Raw genomic sequence first — 20,782 nt, 5'->3', positions numbered from 1 at the left:
ATTTTTATCCCGTAGGGGCATTTGGGCAAACAAGGCACGGTTATCTCTAAATCGACATGTTGCCTCTCAGTCTGCATCAAATTTCTGCACTAAAGAGCCGTTGAACTCTTGATACGGCTTTGGTCATTTGCCAGACAGCCAATCTGCAGACACAGCCAGATCTCCCGATCTCCTTTTCTCCTGCAGTATCTGGATTCTGATATAAGATCAATGTAATTAATACTCCAGGAAAATGAGGGATGAATATTGGAGATAAGCCACCACCCCAATTACCCTAGCTTCTGTTAGTGTTTTGCAGAATTAAGGTGTGCATAAAACACTTTAAAATCGAACATAGAAGAGAACCTAGGATACAGCCCATAGTCAATATAATACAATATAATAAAGATGTGATACAAGAGCCAGTGGTCAGTTTGGATTTAGCTGATACATTTATTAAAGACCTGTATCACTTAATCATCATCATAGAGAATAAATAACACATAAAACATCTTCCACATAAACAAACACGTACACCAGCCTGGGTTTCAGCATGCCCAGGTAGCTCAGAACGAAAAGAACAAGATACATCTGAAAACACACAAATGCATAGAAGTAATTGCACCTCTAGTTATCGGTGGGAGGCGACATCTACAACTTGTTTAGATCCCTGGCTGTCAATGTACATAATATCTGTGGTATCATATCGTCGAAGGGGTTGTATAAAAATAAAGTCTCCACAATGATAAACTGTAATATATATATATATATATATATATATATATATATATATATATATATATATATATATATATATATATATATATATATATATTAGACATTTGGCAACAACCAGACATGTAAAGACTCTGACTTTAACCAAAACCTGCATCGGTGCAGTACATATAAAAAAAGAGAGAAGAATAAGGTGGAAAGGATTGGGGGTAGAGTCTATCACAATCCAACTGGGCAAAAGTTTACATTTGTTATGTTGTCATAACGATAGCAGAGCTGGAAATAGCGTGTATCTGGGAGCTTCCTCTGGTGTAATATTGATGACACCATAGGGATCAAAAGCATGATGGTCCAAAGCTGCTGTACACATAGTTCAATGGTGGAGGACTGTTTGAGCAGATGCTGTTGAGACTTGAGACAGAGATTGAGTAGTCTGTCTGTCTGACCGTTAAAAGTTCTGATTGTAGGAGTGAGGTGCTTTCCTTTCAGACCCTACTCTTGATGCTATCGGAGCAACATATCAACAATCCGTCAGTAGCGCTAAACGATCATTCATAACAGGCCAGCACGCCATGATTCTGAGTCTGGTTCTCTTTGAGGAATGGAGTGTTTGAGTTCCAAGTGCTACCATTAATACTTTTTGATGGCCCAATCCTTCCTTCCAGTCCACTCAGATGAGGAGAAATGAAAAAGATTGACAGTTAATTGATAGAGAAAGATGGAGTGATCCAAGAAGGGTGGAAGACAGCAACCGTCCGACCCGGTCTCTCTGTTTCACAGGTCATGTGTGACTGTCTCTTTCCAGTTTGTGACACACACCTTTGAGTCCTTAGACCACGTTGACCAATCAACCCAGCTCATCAAAACTGGCCGTGGTCCACTTCATCCAACCAGGAAGCCGGGCTCGCTGGGAAGTCTGGGTAGCCCCCACTGCTGCCAGTAGACAGATCCGAGCTGGGGCCGTTAGTGCCACCCAACACTCCTCTCATGCCTGGGTTCAGCCCGGGGGCCCCGCCTTGGGTCATGATGGACAGGCCGGAGTCAGGGTAGACCAGGCTGGAGATGGGGGGCTGGTGCCTGGGCAGGGCCTGAAGCGAGACTGGGGACTGGGGTAGGCCGTAGGGGCTGCTGGAGCGGATGTTGTGGTACTGGTCCTGGGACTGGAGGACTCCATGCTCTAGTGGGAAGGGGCCGTGGCTGCTCTCCTGGCGGCCCCCCATGGCGAGGGACGAATCGCTCAGGCCACTGTAGATGCCGTTGGAGTGGCTGAGCTCCGACATGGGTGGCTCATCTGGAACACAAGGGAGGACACTTAGTCAGGGTGTGGCATTATGGAAGTGCTTATTCCATTTCCTGCTAATATTAGTTTGATTCTGGTCAACAATTTCCCTCAATAGAATTATTTGGGTAAATATAGGTTTTATTCTAATTTGAATGGGAATAAACCAAAATGTGTGGTTTAGAAATTGGCTATGTCTATTTAAGCCATGAACTTTAGGGGATAATAAATCATTTCAAGAAGACATTTGTATTATAATTGTGATAATTACATTTCTCATAATTCCTCAAATAGGAGCTTAAAGGCTGCCATCTGTATCCCTTTCACTTCGGTTAGATTCCTGTGAATACATCATCTCAGATGTCTGTCTGTTTGTTTTCCCATCATACCTGTAAAGGAGACCTCAGCGTCGCTGTCCATGCCCTCCTCCTGGATGCTGTCCTTGTCTGATTTTGAACTACCTCGCGACCTCTTCATGTTGCGGAAGTACTGTCCCCACCTCTGTCTGCCTGCATCCTTCTTCAGCCTCTTCTCTTTTGCTCGCCTGTTCTGAAACCAGACCTGGAGGACAAAGGAGGTATTTGGTACATATTGGTTTTGTTTGATTTATTTGAGGTATGTAATTGGGAAGCTTCCTGTTGAAGGCATACCCTCCAATAAGCCTTCTCCTACAATACACTTGTGAGTGAAGTGAAATAGATTTCTTAAAATTAGAAATCTATAATTTTGTGTTACATTTACAGAAGAGTAGGCTATACACAAGTAGTCAGTTTTATAACATAAATGTTGATTCTTTTGAACTGCATTTTTCGTTCATAGACTATAGGACATATCAGTCCTGATGTGAAATTCCAATCTACTTACTGGACCATTCCGGACATCATTTTTCTTGACTCTTTCTTCAGTGAAACTGCTATGCTTTTAAGTGGTCAGGTACAGCACATTAACATTAAAACTAAATTCATTTTCAAGGACTGTCTGGGAAGCAGGTCGCCTCTTCTTTAACTCAACTGGGAGATTAAAACAGTGGGGCAGAACACTAATGTTGGGACCAACATGCCCTGAGATTTATCACGCTAATTAACTTCGCGACAGCTACAAGTTGTCCTTAACCCTGGGAGCAGACAGGTTGCATGTTACCTTCTCACTGGGATCTACTAACCCGGAGTTGATTTTAATTATTCAAATTTCACTATGGCTACGTTCTAAATTTTAGCTGTAAACGTGTGTGATACAATTTGAAAACATTTGTATTTTATTTTAAAGAGACACTTATGATCGACGAACCATTCAATGTAAGCACATATTTTGTTGTTTACAATCCACATCATGCAAAGCCTAATTTAATTCAACCAGGTAAAAATGTTCCTCCTTTCTCTCCTACATATAGGCAAGGCCTATATTCATTAATGATATGCAGCTGAAGTGAACCCTCTTAACCCCCATTTCCCCTTCCGTGAATAATGAAGCGTGATAGTGGCTTCCGCGTACCTACTTTAAGTGTCCTTGCAAATAAACAATATATATGACCATAGTCAACCACAGTAGGGATCTTCCACGGACAGACAATATGCGAAGCTCTCTCTTAGCATTGTTAACGAGCTCGCGCTTACAGTTCTGACTTTCAAGTGTGTGGACTTCATTTTAATCCATCTCATCGTAAATTCTAACCATTCAAACCCGCTGGGAGGCCATTTCAAGCAGTATTTCAATGGAATCCCATGCATGTCCTTAAATAATAATAAAATAAGGACGCTAATGAAATGGTCTATAATGGAGGGGAATGGAGAGTTACCTGAACAACCCGCATATCTAGGCCGGTTTCTGACGATAGCTGTTCTCGTACGTGGCGGGCAGGTTTTGGAGAGTTGTTGTAAGCGTTTTTCAGGGTCTCGAGCTGTTTGGCGGTGATAGTCGTTCGTGGCCTTTTCGCTGTTGAGTCTGCCTCTGAAAAGAAAAAACACACAATGTAAGCCAGACCTTACCCAAAAATATACCCCATTAGGCCTGCTTTATGCTAAAAGACTTAACCTTAGATTCCAAGGGTAAATAGGCTATTTATAGATATTCAGGTTCAGCCATTGAAAAGTGCAAGTGACATACCAGAACTGAAAAAAAATGTATTGTAGAAAACAATGGAAAGACAAGTAAACTTCATTTTCTGACTTATTACTTTCAATAAGCCTAATTAAACCCAAATAAATACTAACTCTTAAACAAAAAGCCTACGAACAAAAACATATGCAAGACCATCCTACAAGTGAGCAAATACCGAAGTAATGAGGCCCTCTCATTAACAAAATAAACGTGTGTGGTTTTCCAAGAAAACTCCTCTTTAACTCAATGGGTAAATGAGCGGTTGGTTTAGTCAGTAAATTCACACAAACAGATGGAGAAGATAAAACTTGAGTAACACGAACTATTCACAAAGAAAATGTTGGCCTACCCTTGCTGGATTTCATTGTGTTAAAACAGATTATCTGAGGTCAGTTGTACTCAATTTAGCATGCAATAAATGAGCATTTTTATTAAAAAAGTATTAATTTCAAATTCAGTGGAAGAAAACAAATCTCGTTGTAAACTTGATTTCGTTTTCCCAAAAAGACGTTTGTGGTAGAAAACATGCCCATTTTGGTCATAGCATTTGACATCGTTATTTCTGCCAATTTAAATGATTTTACTTGAAATATGAGGCCTTATTGTAGCCTATGAGATAGTTTAGCAAAACATGGTCACCAGCGGTTTAAACACCTTTGAAACAAACGTCCTGAATAGTCTGTTGTGCAGATGAGGCTGAATCTAATCTTCTTAGTCACTGTAGGTCTGCTAAGAAAATAAAACAGAAAGAACTACGCTTTCTCTCTTCACTGCAATTGGATAGGCTGTATCCATATTGCTATCGATTGGGATGCGGGGTACGACGCAATTAGCGCAGGTGGGTCAAGTGTTTATGGGTGACCTTATAGTCTTGTAGATCAAGTTCACAGCTCCAAGCAGTTGCTCAATAAAAGGTCAATGTATCAAATAAGTAAAACATTACATAACTTATTCGGTGATGCGTGCGTGATAGCCTATAATAGGTAAAATCCTTTTCCATGTTATTTAGCAGACATAAATGAAGATGTGGGCATTGTAGGATATACACATTCTTTGATATGGCTGAAATATCAACGACAGTGGATACATGCGTAATTACGCGTTAGAGTCTAGGCACTCTGGTCTTGGGGACACTAATTAGGTGTGATAAAGGTATGTTCAGGTATACTGTGACCTCTCACCTCTCTGTTTGGCGGTTTCGTAGTCAGCCTTGCACACGAGTCTGCTGTCCTCCATCAAGTAGTACTCGTCACCTGTTGCGAGCTGCCTTTTGCACACGATGCACGCGAAGCAGTGCAGGTGGTACACAAAATCCTGCGCTCTCCTCACCACTTGCGTCGGGGGAATACCTTGCTGACACGCGGCGCATTTGGTCCCAAATCTCCTTTTAGGAAATAAGAAGGTTATCATCAATACATTGACAAGTGAGCGTTTCATCACATTCACAACCTCAAAATAAAATGCAGACCGTGTGATTCTATCGAATAATTAGGCTTGGTTTCCATTAAATATTAGGCTACACACCTGAAATATTTTCAATAATTTTTCTTTCATTAAAGAATTTCATGGCGTATTTCTTGCACCCACTTAAAAAAATCTTCTTTGCAGTAGACTCTATCTTCCCGGCTGAAGCACTTGTCCGCTAGTTGGGATTGGCAGTCGCTGCATTTCAGGCACTTGCTGTGCCAATGGCGGTCCAGCACTTTGAGGATGAAGCGGTCCACGATGTGTTGATTACAGCCCGCGCATACAGGAATCTCTGAAGGGGACAAGACAGGATGACCATGACCATGTGGGCATTGTAGGATATACACATTCTTGAATTAAAACACTGCTTAAGAGAGCATTTGGTGGTCAAATAGTTTACGACTCAAAAATAGCTAAGCCTATTCATACTATTGTCAAATGTAGACATTTGTTAATGCATTTTATTTAGAATATACTTACTTATGATAATATCTAAATAAAGACACTAATTCGATACAAATAATTGAAATGTTTTGTTATTGATAAATTATACTTAATATTCTGAGATCCGTGACAAATTACTCTAATCCATTTAATTACATCTGAGTAATTAATTACTAAACCTAATTGTAATAACGTAGTAGTCTAATGATAGGGGCCTATGCCATGCCCTCACAACAAAACACACAATAGGCCTACATTATTTTAAATAGTTTAATTGAAAACAAATGTGTACTGGTAAAATAATACATGAAAGTGATCTTAGACCTATTCACATTGCTGCAATATTGAAAACACATTCATCTTCTTTTTTTTAAATTGGCCTATTTTTTCCACGTTAAGCACACGTTTACATGGCTTGTTTTATAGTTGACACTACTGAAACTTCACATGTATACATCTATTTCAGGGGAAATATGAGACAGTTTTGTCACTGATCTAGTATCTATACTATTGTATATGTTTTATTTTCATCGATAGCCTATATATTGTCACATAGTTGAGAATTGAAGAGTTTCATTACAAAACGCTATATATCCATTTTCAGAAATGTTGCTAAATTAGCTTTTATTATTTAAATAAATGATGAAAGAGATTGGTGTGTTTTTTAACTATCTAATCATGGCATGGAGGTTGTTCAATGACAGACATGTTTTTGTTTCAAATCTATTATTTGATGGTTTAACAATTTCAGAGACAAATAACCATGTTTTTTTTGGTGCAAAATGCTATATATCCGCCTCATGCTCAGATAAATGAGTACTACTGTTAGATTTTACACAGTCAAATGTAACACATAACTACATGTTTAATAAAGAAATGTACAAATGATATATTTGTGACATCAATATTGAATATTTTTTTTTATTCATTACAGTAATATGCCGCATACCACAGTCAAATATGCAGGATACGAACATTCCATTCCAGCTAAACAATGGATATATATTGTTTTTCAAAAAATACATTTGCATACACATCTAAACTCGATGAATAACACATCGTAGAACCGTATTATTTTACACATACATGAAGATGAAGGTACCCATAAGCAATAATTTTTGATGAAAAAAACACAAATTTGATAAACTGGTGGATATAGCGTTTTGGAAATAAACTCTTCAATTGTTATCTATTTAATTCAAAATATGTAGGCCTAATACAATAATCCGGTTGAATGAAAAGCATAAATGCATTGCCGATGTCACATGGGCTAACTGAGAAACCATCACCAAAAGGCACATTTCGAAGTGGATTTAAGTTGACGATGGTGTTGTGGACTCATTATTGATGTATAAATGTAGGGACACAATTTCAGTAGTATCAGATGTAAGTAAATACACTGTGCTGTCTATAAATTACAGCCATTCATTTGTTTTTTTCATCATCGCCATCATCATCATTTTTTTTATAACCCAGAAATGACAGTAAACGCCAATGGTTATTTTGTTCCTCCCATGATTATTGAAACCTGGCAACATACGTTACCCTTTCCCACGTGTGGGTGCCAGATGTACAGCAATACAAAAGGACCCACACAGCTGAAATCCAACTAGTAAAGCCATCTCACTGGGCACTGACGTAAATTTAGTTGGTTCAACGTAATTGAATTGAAATTACGTGAAAACAACGTTAATTCCACCAGTTTGTGCCCAGTGGGATAGCATCGAATACCTATTGGCTGATTGAGTTATTGAAGAAGACATCAAAAAGTACCCTCTTACTATCACTCCTCAAAAAAAACGCATGCCATGAAACAAACACTCTTACTTTGCATGGTAACCCGCTGATCCAAGTCCAGACCAGAAACGACAGTGGATCCCGGAAAACTCTCTAATCCTTTCCCTCTCTATCTCTCCCTGTTTCCCTTCTAGTTCTTGCGACCATGGGCTATTCTATTCCTATCCCTCTGTTTGAGGTAACAACAGGCGCATGGGTCCCTCTCTCTTTAAAACACTGGTCCATTTGTTCCCACTATAGAATCACTAGGGATAATAAAAAGGAAAGAAGAAAAAAACAAGCCCTCTGTGCCGACACTGGCCAAATCCCCTTCTGTATGCTCAGCCGCCCAATCAACGCTGGCCCAAAGGCTGCTCATGAGGTTTTACTTTACATCCGGTTTCCAAATCACGTAGAAGCAGGCCCGCTTCACACAGGGGGAAGGATGGTTTCGTTAATGCAAACGAGACCACAGCTAAATTTGATCCACGGTTCGAACACTGAATATGTTGGCAATATTCCCGCATTCGATTAGCAAAACACCATCCAAGCCTTTCCCACCAAACATGTTTTACGCATGAAATTACGCTGGAAATGCACACTTGCAGACAGTGGATCAGGTGAAATGTGTTTTGATGTCAGATTTAGTTTGAGTCACAAAGCTAAATGCTACACGTTGTGTGTTCAGTAGGCCTATTTACATGGTTTTATTGACCATTTAGGGATGCTGATGATACCGTAGAAATCATCACATTGACACAGAATTAATAGAAATTGTTTTAGGTAGGCCTATATGCTGCAAGTCCTATTTGCTCTAGAATTAGCATAAGCAATAAGACACGGCAGGATATGTAGGAATGATGAACCTGGCCTTCCATATGGCCAAATTTGTATACTTTATCATTCATAATTTACATATGACATTTAACCATATCTCTCAGAGAACCAATCGTTCCAACGTACAGCCAATAGTACAGCTAATAGTCAGCTCGTGTCTTCATCAAGTTCAGGATTAGCTCTAACTCATAGAATTAACTGAACATCAATAGACATAATATGAAAATGTACAATTTGCAGGCCATTGAACTTTTGGGAATAAGCATGGCCTACATCAAGACAACACAATGCACGAAAAGAAAATGGCCCTCTTTCAGCAAATAATGTCATTACAACTCACAACAAGCAACTTATTACTAAACTATCAACAAACGCTTGTCGAGTGAAATTGCATCACTGGCAACTTAAATACGTTTTGAGATGTTATCACTCGGCTTTATTATTTATTCAAAAGTTCAAGCACTTCGTGTTTCATCCGTCTAAGGAATCGCATTGCTATTGTTCATTTGTGGGCAATTTATGAAAAATTAATGGAGCATTTTTTTCTGCCAAGAGCAAGCGATGCACAACAGCGAGGGAACCACGTCATGAACAGGTGCATCAAATTCATGATTAATTCAATAGGTTCTGTAAAACTAGAATACGCTGCCTTGTCTCACGCAACAATCAAAGGTGTCTTGCTCACCAAGAATATAAACTGTAGCCTTTATGTCTGCCCATGAAAGCCAATTCAAACCTTAGAAATGTCAGTAATATTTATAAAAATCTCGTTACCAGGTTAACCTCGTATACATATCTGTCACATAATGCACAGATATGGGCCGGTTGTTACATAGGCATAGTTGTTACAATCTAAACCATCCCCCCCCAAAACGCAAACATATCTTTAAGCATTTAAGACAATAATGTTCTGATATTTTGTAAAATATCAGACACGTTTTTTAAAGTTCAGGTAGGCCTCCGCACTACAGCAAACAAAGAAAGTAGGAGGGAGGCTTGACAACAAAAGGTCTTTAATATCCTTAACCCATATGCAATGAATGGATAAATTGCAACCCGATTAAAACTGTGCGTCCAAATGTAAAAACGTGTTTTGTGGTGTTCAGGAGCAAAAAGATAAGACATATGCCTATGTCATTTCATAGATTCACCGTTTTTAACCTTAATCCTTCGCCATACAGATTTAGCCCTAATCCATTGTAATACAGGCGACAGGGGCGAAAAGTAGAAAACAATTAAAGGGATGTAGCCACGGTTTCGGTTAACCACTGACTAGTCTAAAAGAGATGTTGTATGGAGCGAATTGTGCATGCAAGAATCATTTTAATTTTGGACATATGCATGTAGGAAAAATAAGCATTTAATTGCAGTTACTATACAAATATTCAGAAATGTAAAATAGGAAAGTATAACGATCGAAATATTCGAATAACGTTATATGTTGTATTCATCATACCGTAGGCGTTATAGAAATAAGCTTGTGCGATACATGAAGGTGTTGGAACGAAATAAAACAACATCCCTAATTCTGAGTTGTATAAACAGCGACAACAAATGATTGATTAAATATCTAGGCCTAACCACTGTAATGTGCAAACCAAAAGCAGATTCGATTAAACACAAATCTCACTGGGCACAGACGTCAATTCAACGTCTATTCCACCCTGGTTCAACGTCATTTAATTGAAATGACGTGAAAACAACGTTGATTCAACCAGTATGTTCCCAATGGGATGGAATCATATGTGGTGCCCTGTTGAATACCTTTCCGTAGTTCTTCGCTCTGCGCCAGCAAGGCAAACAGCATCTCCGTGTTATTCGGTGCTCCTTTTGGAGAGTCCCGTTCATTATGTCCATCCATTACTCATAATCTCCTCACACGATAACGAAAAACGAATGTATTTATGTGTTCTAGGCCTTTCGCCCACATTGGGATTTTATGCAGTATATCAGGAATACAAAAAAATCCGCGCAGTGTGGTTGCATGCGCTCGAGTTTGCTTTATCATACAGTGTGTTGTCCGCTGTGGAGGATTACACAACGCAGGTACCCTAGCGACTGGCCTGTTAAAGCAGGGAGATAGCTGATCACCACCTAGCAGCAACTTGGAAAGAGGTGCGGGTACCAAGTACTCGTCGGAAGAAAAAATGAACTTCATGGCACATGATGACATTTGACTACGGTCTCGACCATGTTGGTGTGTTAAGTTGATGCATATAGGCTATGCCATTTTAAATGTCCTTTTATTGCACGAAGCTCTTACTTGACCATTAGGCTATAGCTGGTTCACTTATATATATATTTTTTGCATGATCTTATGAACATACATTTTCACAGCACGAGTAGTAGGTCTAAGAGGTTTTAATTGGAACTTTGTAAAGGCATTTACGCACGTTTCTCTAAGACCGTGTGTAGGCCTATTTCAAATCAAATCACGGCCATATAATAGGGCAGGCTACACAAATGCAAACGAAAATGGAGCCTGGCACATATATATTTTTTTATTTAGCCATGAAACTGTTTTGTTCCAAGTGACATTAGGCCTACGTACGTACCATTACAAATACTTGTCTGTAATAGACACGCAAAACGAGGTCTGCTTTGAGACCAAAGATTCAAATAGGCCTATACATATTTTCAAAGTAGGTAGCCTATTATAAAATAATTTTGGCCGTGATTATTGAATTTCTGTAGTTGATGTGTAGTTGACAAGGCAGAATGCAACTCTAATATGTGTACAGCATTCCATCCTAAACATAATGTAGGCCTAATAGTAGTATAGTTTTCAATGTTTCATTCGTTTTTTACCCTTTCTAAAATGCACATAAATAGAACGACATTTCAGGTTACTTGACCACTATTTAGTAAAATATTGACACACTGAAACACGTTTTTACTAGCCTACAGCTTTAGCCTACAGTAATTGCATCATATTAAAGACAAAAGTTTTATATTGGATATAAGTGCATTTTTTCTATCAATGTAAATGTGTTTTCTAGGCTTCTCCTCTCATTTAATGGAATAATTGGAGGCAAATGTCTCATGAACTATTATTAGCCTACATTAGAGCATAATATGATCCCCATTTCTTCTTATTATAACGGGACTAAACGTACACTTTTCATTTGAAAAATCTGGATCAGACGAAAAATATTCCTTTACCAAAGTTACTGTTATATTTCATTGGTTTAATTTAATTAGAAGTAATGTTTGATATTTGGGATGTTTCTGATATTATATCAGCCATCCCACTCAGGGTATCTATCAACTCAAAAGCAAAAGAGACAATCTTCCCAAAATGTCACCGTGTTGATGGGGTCACGGTAGATAACAATACAATAACAACACAATTCGTTTTAAAAAAGCCACATCTACCATTTCCATCACGTCGTTAACAAGAATATAAACCTGGCTGGCGAATGACACACACACACACACACACACACACACACACACACACACACACACACACACACACACACACACACACACACACACACACACACACACACACACACACACACACACACACACACACACACACACACACAGACACACAGACACCATATCTTAGGCCTATAGCCTATGCTGACTTCACAAAGACGGCTGTTTACTTAGGGAAGAGATTGGCCGTTCAATAACATGTTGATCGAAGCAACACTCGGATGAATTTTATTGACACTGATCTCAGCCGCAAAAGGGCGCCTTGGGAAATCACGACTAGTACCATGGCCGCGTGGACCCCTGATGAATCTAAAATCAATGCCCCATTTGCCTGTATTTTCAGAGTATATGAAACACATTTGGTGAAAGGTGTGGGATGCTTCAGTGCTCCCTCTTCCTTGTCAGCTTTATAATATTTTGTATCTCCTTATTGATCGCTCACTTTTGAGGGGCTAGGCGACAGTAATTGCGTAGCATGAGCGATGCTCTACGATCAAAAAAATAGTCCGTGAGAAAGGGGCAGTCATGGCCAAGTGTTTTCGTAAATATATGATTGTTGCTTTTATTTCTAAAACCGTTGCTAATCTATTGATTTTGATTTGTTAATGCAATATCCCACACGTAAGCCTTATTCGTTTCAACCCATTACGCACGGCAAAACAAGATATTTGGTGGCAAATAAAGGTGTACCTCCTTTATTTTAATCCTAATTTACAAACAGGAAGTAGGTACCGCACCTGTCGAAGGGAACCTGACACTTGTTGAGCATTTTGCCCAGGCTGATGACTAGGGAGGGCGGGGGGCGTCCTGTGTGCAGCCGGGCTGTGGCATTGTCGCGTTACACAGGCACTGCAAAAGCGCTCTGGAGGTCTCGTGGTCTCCAGTGACAGCCATGAGCGATGGTGTACAATGACACCACGCGCATAACATCTGTTGATATGATTCCCAACAATACAGCTCATTACGTATTCATAACGTCTCCCGCTGGCAGGGAAACAGAAACAAAATATTTAATATCCAACCTTGAAACAGTATGAATACCCAGTGAAATGTTGTTAAACTGGACAGTGGACACGTTGCTATGCGCCAATATGATGAAATCCATTCGATGTGTGTAGCCTAGCAATTCCTCTATTTTCACACAACTTCTCCCGTCTCGAAAAGGAAAGCACTAGCCTACTGTAACACTTCTTTCAGCATATAGGCCTAACAGTGATTTGTTAAACTCTTCTTTGAGAAGTTTAACTGATGATGATTGGGTGTGCTGTGAGATACAATGGGCTATTTCATGCCTGTTTGGATCCTGTCAGTAAAACTTTGAGGTGCAGGCGGATCCCCCGCTGTGCTGATTTGTTGTGGAGGCTAACTAGATATTTCGTAGCTAATTAAAAATCATTAACAGATCACAGGTGACTAAACCGCATCAAATAGACACACCAGTAGCCTACATTTCCACATGAAGTTGTATAAAAGCTCGATCATAAGTGCAAAAGACTCCAAACAAGAAAGCCGACTGCTTACCTTGACCTGCGCTGTATCGGGAGAAATTCCCGGGATTTTGACAACTCGATCCAGGATGTTCAAGCAACATTCTGAGCAGCTTTTCAGCTCAGATGAACATAAAGTCAATGGGCGGTTGAGTGAGATATACCGAGGAAGGGAAAGCAAGAAGGGCGACTGCTGAGCTTAATGATAAGAGCTTATTAGGAAACAATAAAAAACAAAAACGCAAGATCCTATTTGTTTATCCTTTGAGAGTCACAAAAATAACGTGAATGACGTTTATAAAAGTACATTTTTCGAAGAGGCTAAAGTAGTATATGCCTGTCGACCTTGTCTCTCTTCTTCGGTCCCTGAGCAAGGAAACTTAAAAATGCAGCAACTTGCTGTTTGAGTCGGTGTGTTGGTCGAGAGGAGGTAGAGAGAGGGGGTGGGGTGGGTGGCCATTACCAGCGTCAGCTGACCTCACGATTGGACCAGTGTTCGTTTTTAGAACAACAAAAGTATAGCTCGAGTCGGGATGCCGAGCGTCGCGCGTGGAGAAATATGCACTGTCCACGGTGCTGAAAAGGGGAGTTTCTGTATGTGAGCGAGGCCGGAGGCGTGAATAGTGTATGCCCACCCCCCCCTCCCACACACACACTCCGATGTTCAACACCCCCCTTCTCCTCCCTTCGCTCCTTATCCATCTAGAGGTACACGTGTCCATCTTTCATCCTGCAAAATAGGGCAATGGGAGATTCTTCGATACATTGTTGTCATGAGTTTTCATTCTCGTGCCCCTCTTTTGTTCGGCCAAGAATATACTAACAACAGAGACAAGTGGACGGAGCGTCATTGTGTTTTTATTCAGACTGGCCATACTATCTGTGGCGAGCTACCAGCATGCATTCTCCTTATTTACTGCATGACCTGAAGAAGACGCCAGTGGTATTCGAACACTTGTTAGCAAATGTAGATTTTTTGGCAAGGGCATTTCGTTGCAATCTGATTGTAATGTAGCCTACAGGTCTACATTTTTGTTTTTAGGAGTTCTACCAAATTTCTGAAAAATTGATGGCTACTATTAACCAACATAGCGGATATCCTGCAATTGTATTTATATTCGAACCTAATAGCAAATTTCAATAACAATTCTATCCAATTTCAATAATGACAAAAACATGTGGGATGTATATTTTGGAATATAGGCTACACGCCTAATAACAATGACTATTGCAACAACAAACAGTAGCTATGTATTTGCTTAATATATAGCCCTGATTACAAATATTATTATTTTTTGAATAATTTGATGATTCTTTCTTTCTTTCTTTCTTTCTTTCTTTCTTTCTTTCTTTCTTTCTTTCTTTCTTTCTTTCTTTCTTTCTTTCTTTCTTTCTTTCTTTCTTTCTTTCTCAGACTCACTGTAACAGTTAATCTGACATAGTGATGACGTCGTTCTACAGCTTTGAGTTGATTTCAGCCGCATAGCAGGCTTACCAGTAGATCTGAGCCAATTACGTCATTACTTCATTCATGATTTTTTTCTACAGGGCAATTATAAACTTAAAAACATCACATACTATTCTAAGCCTCCCTTTCGCCCAATGTCATAATGTCTATCCATCTATCTATCTATCCATCCATCCATCCATCCATCCATCCATCCATCCATCCATCCATCCATCCACCCTGTAAGGCTGGCTGTAAATATTTATATTTTTGTATTTTCTTTTACTGTATATCAATTTTTCTATAGGTTAATGGATGGATGGAACAGGTTTTTGTGTTCTACAGTAATCCCCAGTCAAAAAAATCAGCCTGACCTCTTTATGCAGATTAAGGAAAAACGGCAGTTAATCTGGAAGGAGCCATACACTAACTAGGATCCTATATATAACGTTGCCTCAAAGGAACTTATAGGAAAACAGCATAACAAAAGAAAGGAACCTTTATGCCATACGACTGTTTTTCTCTGCCTGCCTGTTAGATACTTGAATGTGTTTTTCCCTGGGATTTTCCACTAGGCCTACTGTGGGGTCAAATGTCAAGTTCGAATGAAGCAATAATCGGCTGTATAAAACCAGGATAAAACCATACCCTATTTCTAACACTGCTCATCCAAGGACCATATCCAGACCAAGGTCTTTGTAGCAATGCATCGCTGCTGGAGGGAAGTATGCATAAACAGAAGAGTACTATGTAGCCTGCTGAATGATGCTGCTGATGATGGATATAACAATGTAATAATATTTTTTTTAAGTAACAACAACAACAACAACAACAATAATAATAATAAAGGTTCTAGTTTTCATAATCATGAAAGTATCTTTTAATCATAGTCTTTGTGCAGTGTATACAGTATAACCACGATCTATTCTTTATTTCCATAAGGTTGTATATAATGTTAGAGTACTCTATTGTTTTCTGTTGTAAAAGTAGAAAAACACTGCCAGCAGTCTTGGTCCTGGAGATCTTCCTTGGACATAAGGCCCCAGACGTGATTTCATTAAAGGGACCACCTTAAAAAGGCTGATGCTTTTATTCCTCCACTCTCTGTGCACTGGGAAGCATCATTACAGGAGATTGGTAAAGTGTTAATGCACCTGGGGCCCACTTGAGAGAGTGCCCACAATCAGATTTGAAGGGTTCTCCACAAAAGGCTCCAGCGTTTACACCCCTATGTACACCTGCCCTCAAAGCCTAAAGGTCTGGCCTCGCTTTCTGTCGGAGAATACATGGAAGATATGGAGACATGACACAAGCCCTTCTTCTGAAAGGTGAGAGTCTCTTAAAGCGCTCTCTCATCTCCCATCTCAGTGTTTTTGTGATGTTTCCCAAACAGATCAATCCTCTGTATCACCCTCGAGTACAGTAGAGCCAATTGGTTTTGGAGAGTTCGCATTAATGTAGCTTATGTGTGTTGCTAAATATTGCTTGCGTGAATAACTTGAGCAGGGAGAAAAGTTGAATACATTCTGCCAATCTTCCTTTCTCACCCTGTCAGTACCAAGCAGTGAACTTCTTTGAATATGCAACTGGCATATTATGGCACGGTAATATCGAATTTGTGGCTCACTCAAACTTGACATATAATGCAATATACAGTATAGTAACAAAGTCTAAGTGATGGGGAAAATGTCACATTCAGCCAACTGGACTTGCAAAGGCACAAACATGTTAAAAACATGTACAAATGTTAACATAACACAACATTTCTGCTCTTGACTTTGCAATGATTACTATTACCACAAGAGCTCCAAAGGTCAGTCTTGTAGATGCATCTAGAGAGTAAAAAGAACCTTGCTGGTATCAGCAGAAAAAATTTAGCTCTAAATAAGAGCACTATTTTTTCAGGTCCAGCAAGTGTATTTTGTGAGTCAGCTTAACAGAGCTATTTTGGCAGCCGGGTCCACACACACACACACACACAGTGTCACTAAACGCCTGATGTCAGACTATAGAGTGAATCATCAGTGGAAAAGATAGTCCATTTCACAGCTGCAACACTTTCTAGGGAGACAGTACACTGTATTGCCATGCATCCTGCTTCCCATATGGGAGAATATTGGCCTCTCTCCATGTTGCCAGGTTGGCACTTTTTAGCCAAGAAAGGGCTTTCTGTGATGTCACAGCATCCATTACCTACAGAGGCAAAACTTCTGTGAAGAAATGTTCCCATCTGAGCAGGTTGAAGTTGTAAATCAGGAAGTCACATAAAACTCAGTGGAAACGTCAAGTCAGCGCGTCTAAACTGGAAGCAAGGAATTTGTGTTTGTGTGTGTAAGTTTGTGTACGTGTAGGCCAGTATGCATCTATGCGTTCTCTGCCCATGTGTGTGTCCATCACCACATATTTACAAGTGTGTCCTCTCATGCATGTTAGTGTATTTGAATATGTGTGCACATGCTGCATTTGTATAACTGCCCATGCACAGCTGAGTTTGGGGGAGCTCACCCCCGCCGCTTGGCTCGGCGCACCCATGCCACCCCTCTGACACCAGGTCTCCATTGTGTGCCTGTCGTGATCAATCATGTCCTCCAATGACTGACCTTGTGCGGGAGGGAGGGCACCAATCACACGCCTCATTACCCTGGCTTGGTTACTCCGAGCCCTAGTGGTCCCAGGACACTCAGCCTGTTGAGCCTGGTGTATGAGGCGTCAGGCCTTCACAGAAAGAGAGGGAATAGAAAGATGACTGGTGCTCATAGGCGTATACTGGGCTTTGGTCTCATAGACTGCTGAAAGGAAGGAAGAGAAACAACACTGACGTGATATATGATGGACTATAGTTTTTGTTGTAGTGTTGGAGGGAATATGTAAAAGAGTTGTTGGGATGACATGGGGAGGCTCACGAACAGCATCCAGATCTAGACTGGTCTGAAACTGCTGCTGTTGTCTGATAAGAGAGGTGACCCAGGGTAAGGACAGAGGATTTTAGGCTTAAGGACACTACCTTCCTAAATATCTGGACTTGCTAAACCAGTGTCAAGCCAAAAACGATCACTGCTCAAATCTTAATAGTGAAAATGTTACATCATGGTGTAACAGTCAGTCAGCATAACGCTTAATAACTAGACAGAAAATGATCATAACAGATTCTATCACAATCTACAATAAGTTAGCATAGTAGTAAATGGGTGCTAGAAACCCCTAGCTTTAACCAAAGCAAACAGCTCTCATTGTTTTGAAATGCCTCCATCTGTCAGGTTTCACTGGCCGGCAACAGTCATGGCTCCCCCAGCAGCTGGCGAAACTGCCCAACCGCTTTTCCACTTGGCCCTCAGAGTAACCGCCTTGCTCACTCCGGCCGGCCCACACCGCTACGCTAACTGTCCCCCAGCTACTGTCAGTCAGGGGGTCAGCCGGCCAGAGAGGGGGAGAGTGGAGGAGAGGGATTGGAGGGGACGGGTGACACCATTGAGCCCTTTGTTACTCATCCCTGGGTAGGGACAGGATGAAGGGGGGAGTGGAGGGACTAACTGCCTGGTTAATATTTTGGGATAAAGAGAACAATTGTTGATATATTTTCATATAAGTGAAAAGTTGTAGAACCATCAATACTACAGTAGAACCGTCAATACTATAGTACCTTAAGAATGCCAACTACAGCTTCAACAACAATGAAAATATTGTACTATCACTGCTAATCATATCATAAATTGTTCTAGAAAAAAATGTATGTTTCCAGAATGAATAATGAACCTTTTCATAAACAAAAATGAATTGAAGTAAACATGAAAATGGATATAAAATAAAATTATAAACACATATTGAACAAAGCTGAGCAAGTGATTGACTTCATCCTCTCTTTATGAGTCTGCCATTGCCTTTCTACCGTTGTGTCTTATCAATGATCTCCACAAGCGTTTAACTCAACAGCAGGTCCTCAGGGCCTGTGTGAGAGAGAGAGTGCTCAGCTCGGGTCTAAAGAGGCTGCCACCTCTACCCGACATCAACCTCTGAAATGAATATTGATATGCTAATGACGTACAACACAGGGGACAAAGGCCCAACGCTACCACTGGACACCAATACAATGGCCCTTAACTCAAGTCCCTGACACTTTTACAACCCAACATGTGTCACTTGTTTCATACTCAGACAATGAAGGGACCAACAACTGTCCTTCCTTTTCGGAATCTCGCATGCTCACTTTTCCTTTTTGTCTTCTTTCTGTCGACTCTGCATGGCTGGCCAAGACTGACCTTCTGGGGACTCTTGGGTTTTGTGGGGCTTTGTTTCAGTGTGGAATATCTGTCTCTTTAGTGCCACGACAGGCAACCCTGCAGGGCAGACACAATGTCATGAGGTCAGGGTTCAAACCTCTAAGGCAGAGTTAAGGCTCTTCCCAGCTTGGGTTAGGGGATGCTGACCTGTCGAGGACATGCCTGTCTGGTTTGTAGGTGGTCGTTGTTGGGTCTTCTGAGGGGCAACTACTGACACAGACGGATGGACAGGCAGAAAGATGGACGGACGGATGGGCAGACAGCCAGATGGACGGAAAGACAAACAGACCGTCAGAAACAGGGACTGTTTAGGGACTGTAAGCTTTAAGCCAATTTACGTTTAGATCAATTCATAATGGACTAGGATCAGATTTGAAAAAATATTACCCTTACCATAACCCCCATATTTCCGTGGCTAACTGTACATAAGACTTCAGTTACAAAGGATTAATTGCTAACCTTCATTCTAACCTGAGCAAAGATAATTGCAGATCAGAGGTAGCCACTAATCTACAGCCAATTATATTCCACTTTGTCCTATATTACTCATGGCATTACTCAATGGTGACAGAATAAAGTAATAGGAGAGGGTGATAGAAGATGGGGATGTTGGTCCTTGGTACCAAAAAGATTGAAAAACACTCCAACCGTAACCATTTTACCCAAAACAACCCTGAATCATTCCATATTAAGAAGTAGATGTCATCTGAGGGTCAAGGCGTGTGCAATATTTAATTGTTGTATAAAGAATTGTTGGTCAAAGTCATCACTTGTCTTTTCCAGGTGATTATAACCCCCCATAACCTATAACTCCTAAACAAACACCTGGATAATTGAGAGTTATGACTTCCTATTGTAATTGAGGAGAGACAGGAGAGGAGAGACACTCAAGGTTGTGCCTCTGCTCAGGGACACTTCAGCAGGCCATCGGTGCCACTGGTGGCTCTTAATTGGATTCTAATTGAAATCTCTGTTCCGTCCTGTTCATCCCCCCCACAGCTAGAGAGGTGAGATGAGACTCCCCACTCCCTTCTGCTTGCCCAAAGATGAGATGAGGGCGATGAGTTATAGCTCTCGGTCTCCAGAATTACAGGGCTCCCATCCCCAAACACAAAGCCTCTTCATGTCCTCATACATCTTGCTTGTTTTTTAGCCTCTCTCATCGATAAACACTCTTTCTCCTTGTTTCGTATCTTTCTTTTGGTCTTTTCCCTAACCTGCTTGACTTCTGTCACTTTTTTATTTTCCCTTTCTCTCTTTCTCTTTTCTTTTTGTCGCTTCCATCTCTCTATCTTTCACCCTCGCTCTCTGACCATCAGCAGTGACATCGCAGAGCAGGGCGAGGCTCCTCTCCCCTAATGATGGATGTAATCATTTCACTCCAAAATGAATGTATTTATTATTAGTAATTTATTTGCTGATTAATCATACTCGGTGTCAGAGCACGCTGGACAAATGGCCTGCCGCAAGAATCAGAGGGGTCAGGTGTTTAAAAACCCACATTTATCATGGT

General features: G+C 40.5%; 1 protein-coding gene across 3 annotated transcripts; it reads right to left on the bottom strand.

The window, feature by feature from the left end:
- Window positions 1–799: 799 nt before the first annotated feature.
- LOC106563263 (LIM/homeobox protein Lhx3) lies at window positions 800–14,098 on the bottom strand. 3 transcript variants are annotated; one of them, XM_045689992.1, is made up of 6 exons: window positions 13,580–14,098; window positions 5,678–5,849; window positions 5,272–5,471; window positions 3,789–3,940; window positions 2,383–2,554; window positions 800–2,005 (listed from the first exon to the last, which is right to left on the bottom strand). In XM_045689992.1, exons 1-6 carry the CDS (start codon window positions 13,647–13,649, stop codon window positions 1,575–1,577), a joined length of 1,197 nt encoding a protein of 398 aa, XP_045545948.1. In that variant the 5' UTR covers window positions 13,650–14,098; the 3' UTR covers window positions 800–1,574. The 3 variants fall into 3 exon arrangements, with proteins under 3 accessions (XP_045545948.1, XP_013984167.1, XP_013984168.1); XM_014128692.2 differs by having other exon boundaries at window positions 5,272–5,474; window positions 13,580–14,096; XM_014128693.2 differs by lacking the exon at window positions 13,580–14,098 and adding an exon at window positions 7,829–8,306 and having other exon boundaries at window positions 5,272–5,474.
- Window positions 14,099–20,782: the final 6,684 nt, after the last annotated feature.

This window comes from Salmo salar, chromosome ssa11 (assembly GCF_905237065.1).
Source record: "Salmo salar chromosome ssa11, Ssal_v3.1, whole genome shotgun sequence".
Lineage (NCBI taxonomy): Eukaryota > Metazoa > Chordata > Actinopteri > Salmoniformes > Salmonidae > Salmo > Salmo salar.
This window is presented reverse-complemented; position numbering and strand designations above follow the sequence as displayed.

Bases quoted from the DNA above. Each gene is read 5' to 3' on its own strand.
- LOC106563263 (XM_014128692.2), bottom strand. From the start codon at position 13,649: ATGTTGCTTGAACATCCTGGATCGAGTTGTCAAAATCCCGGGAATTTC. The intron at 5,475-5,677 runs GTGGGTGCAAGA...ATTTCCTAAAAG, and splicing joins TGCAAAGAAGATTTTTTTAA to GAGATTTGGGACCAAATGCG. The intron at 2,555-3,788 runs GTAACTCTCCAT...TTTGTCCTCCAG, and splicing joins TAGATATGCGGGTTGTTCAG to GTCTGGTTTCAGAACAGGCG.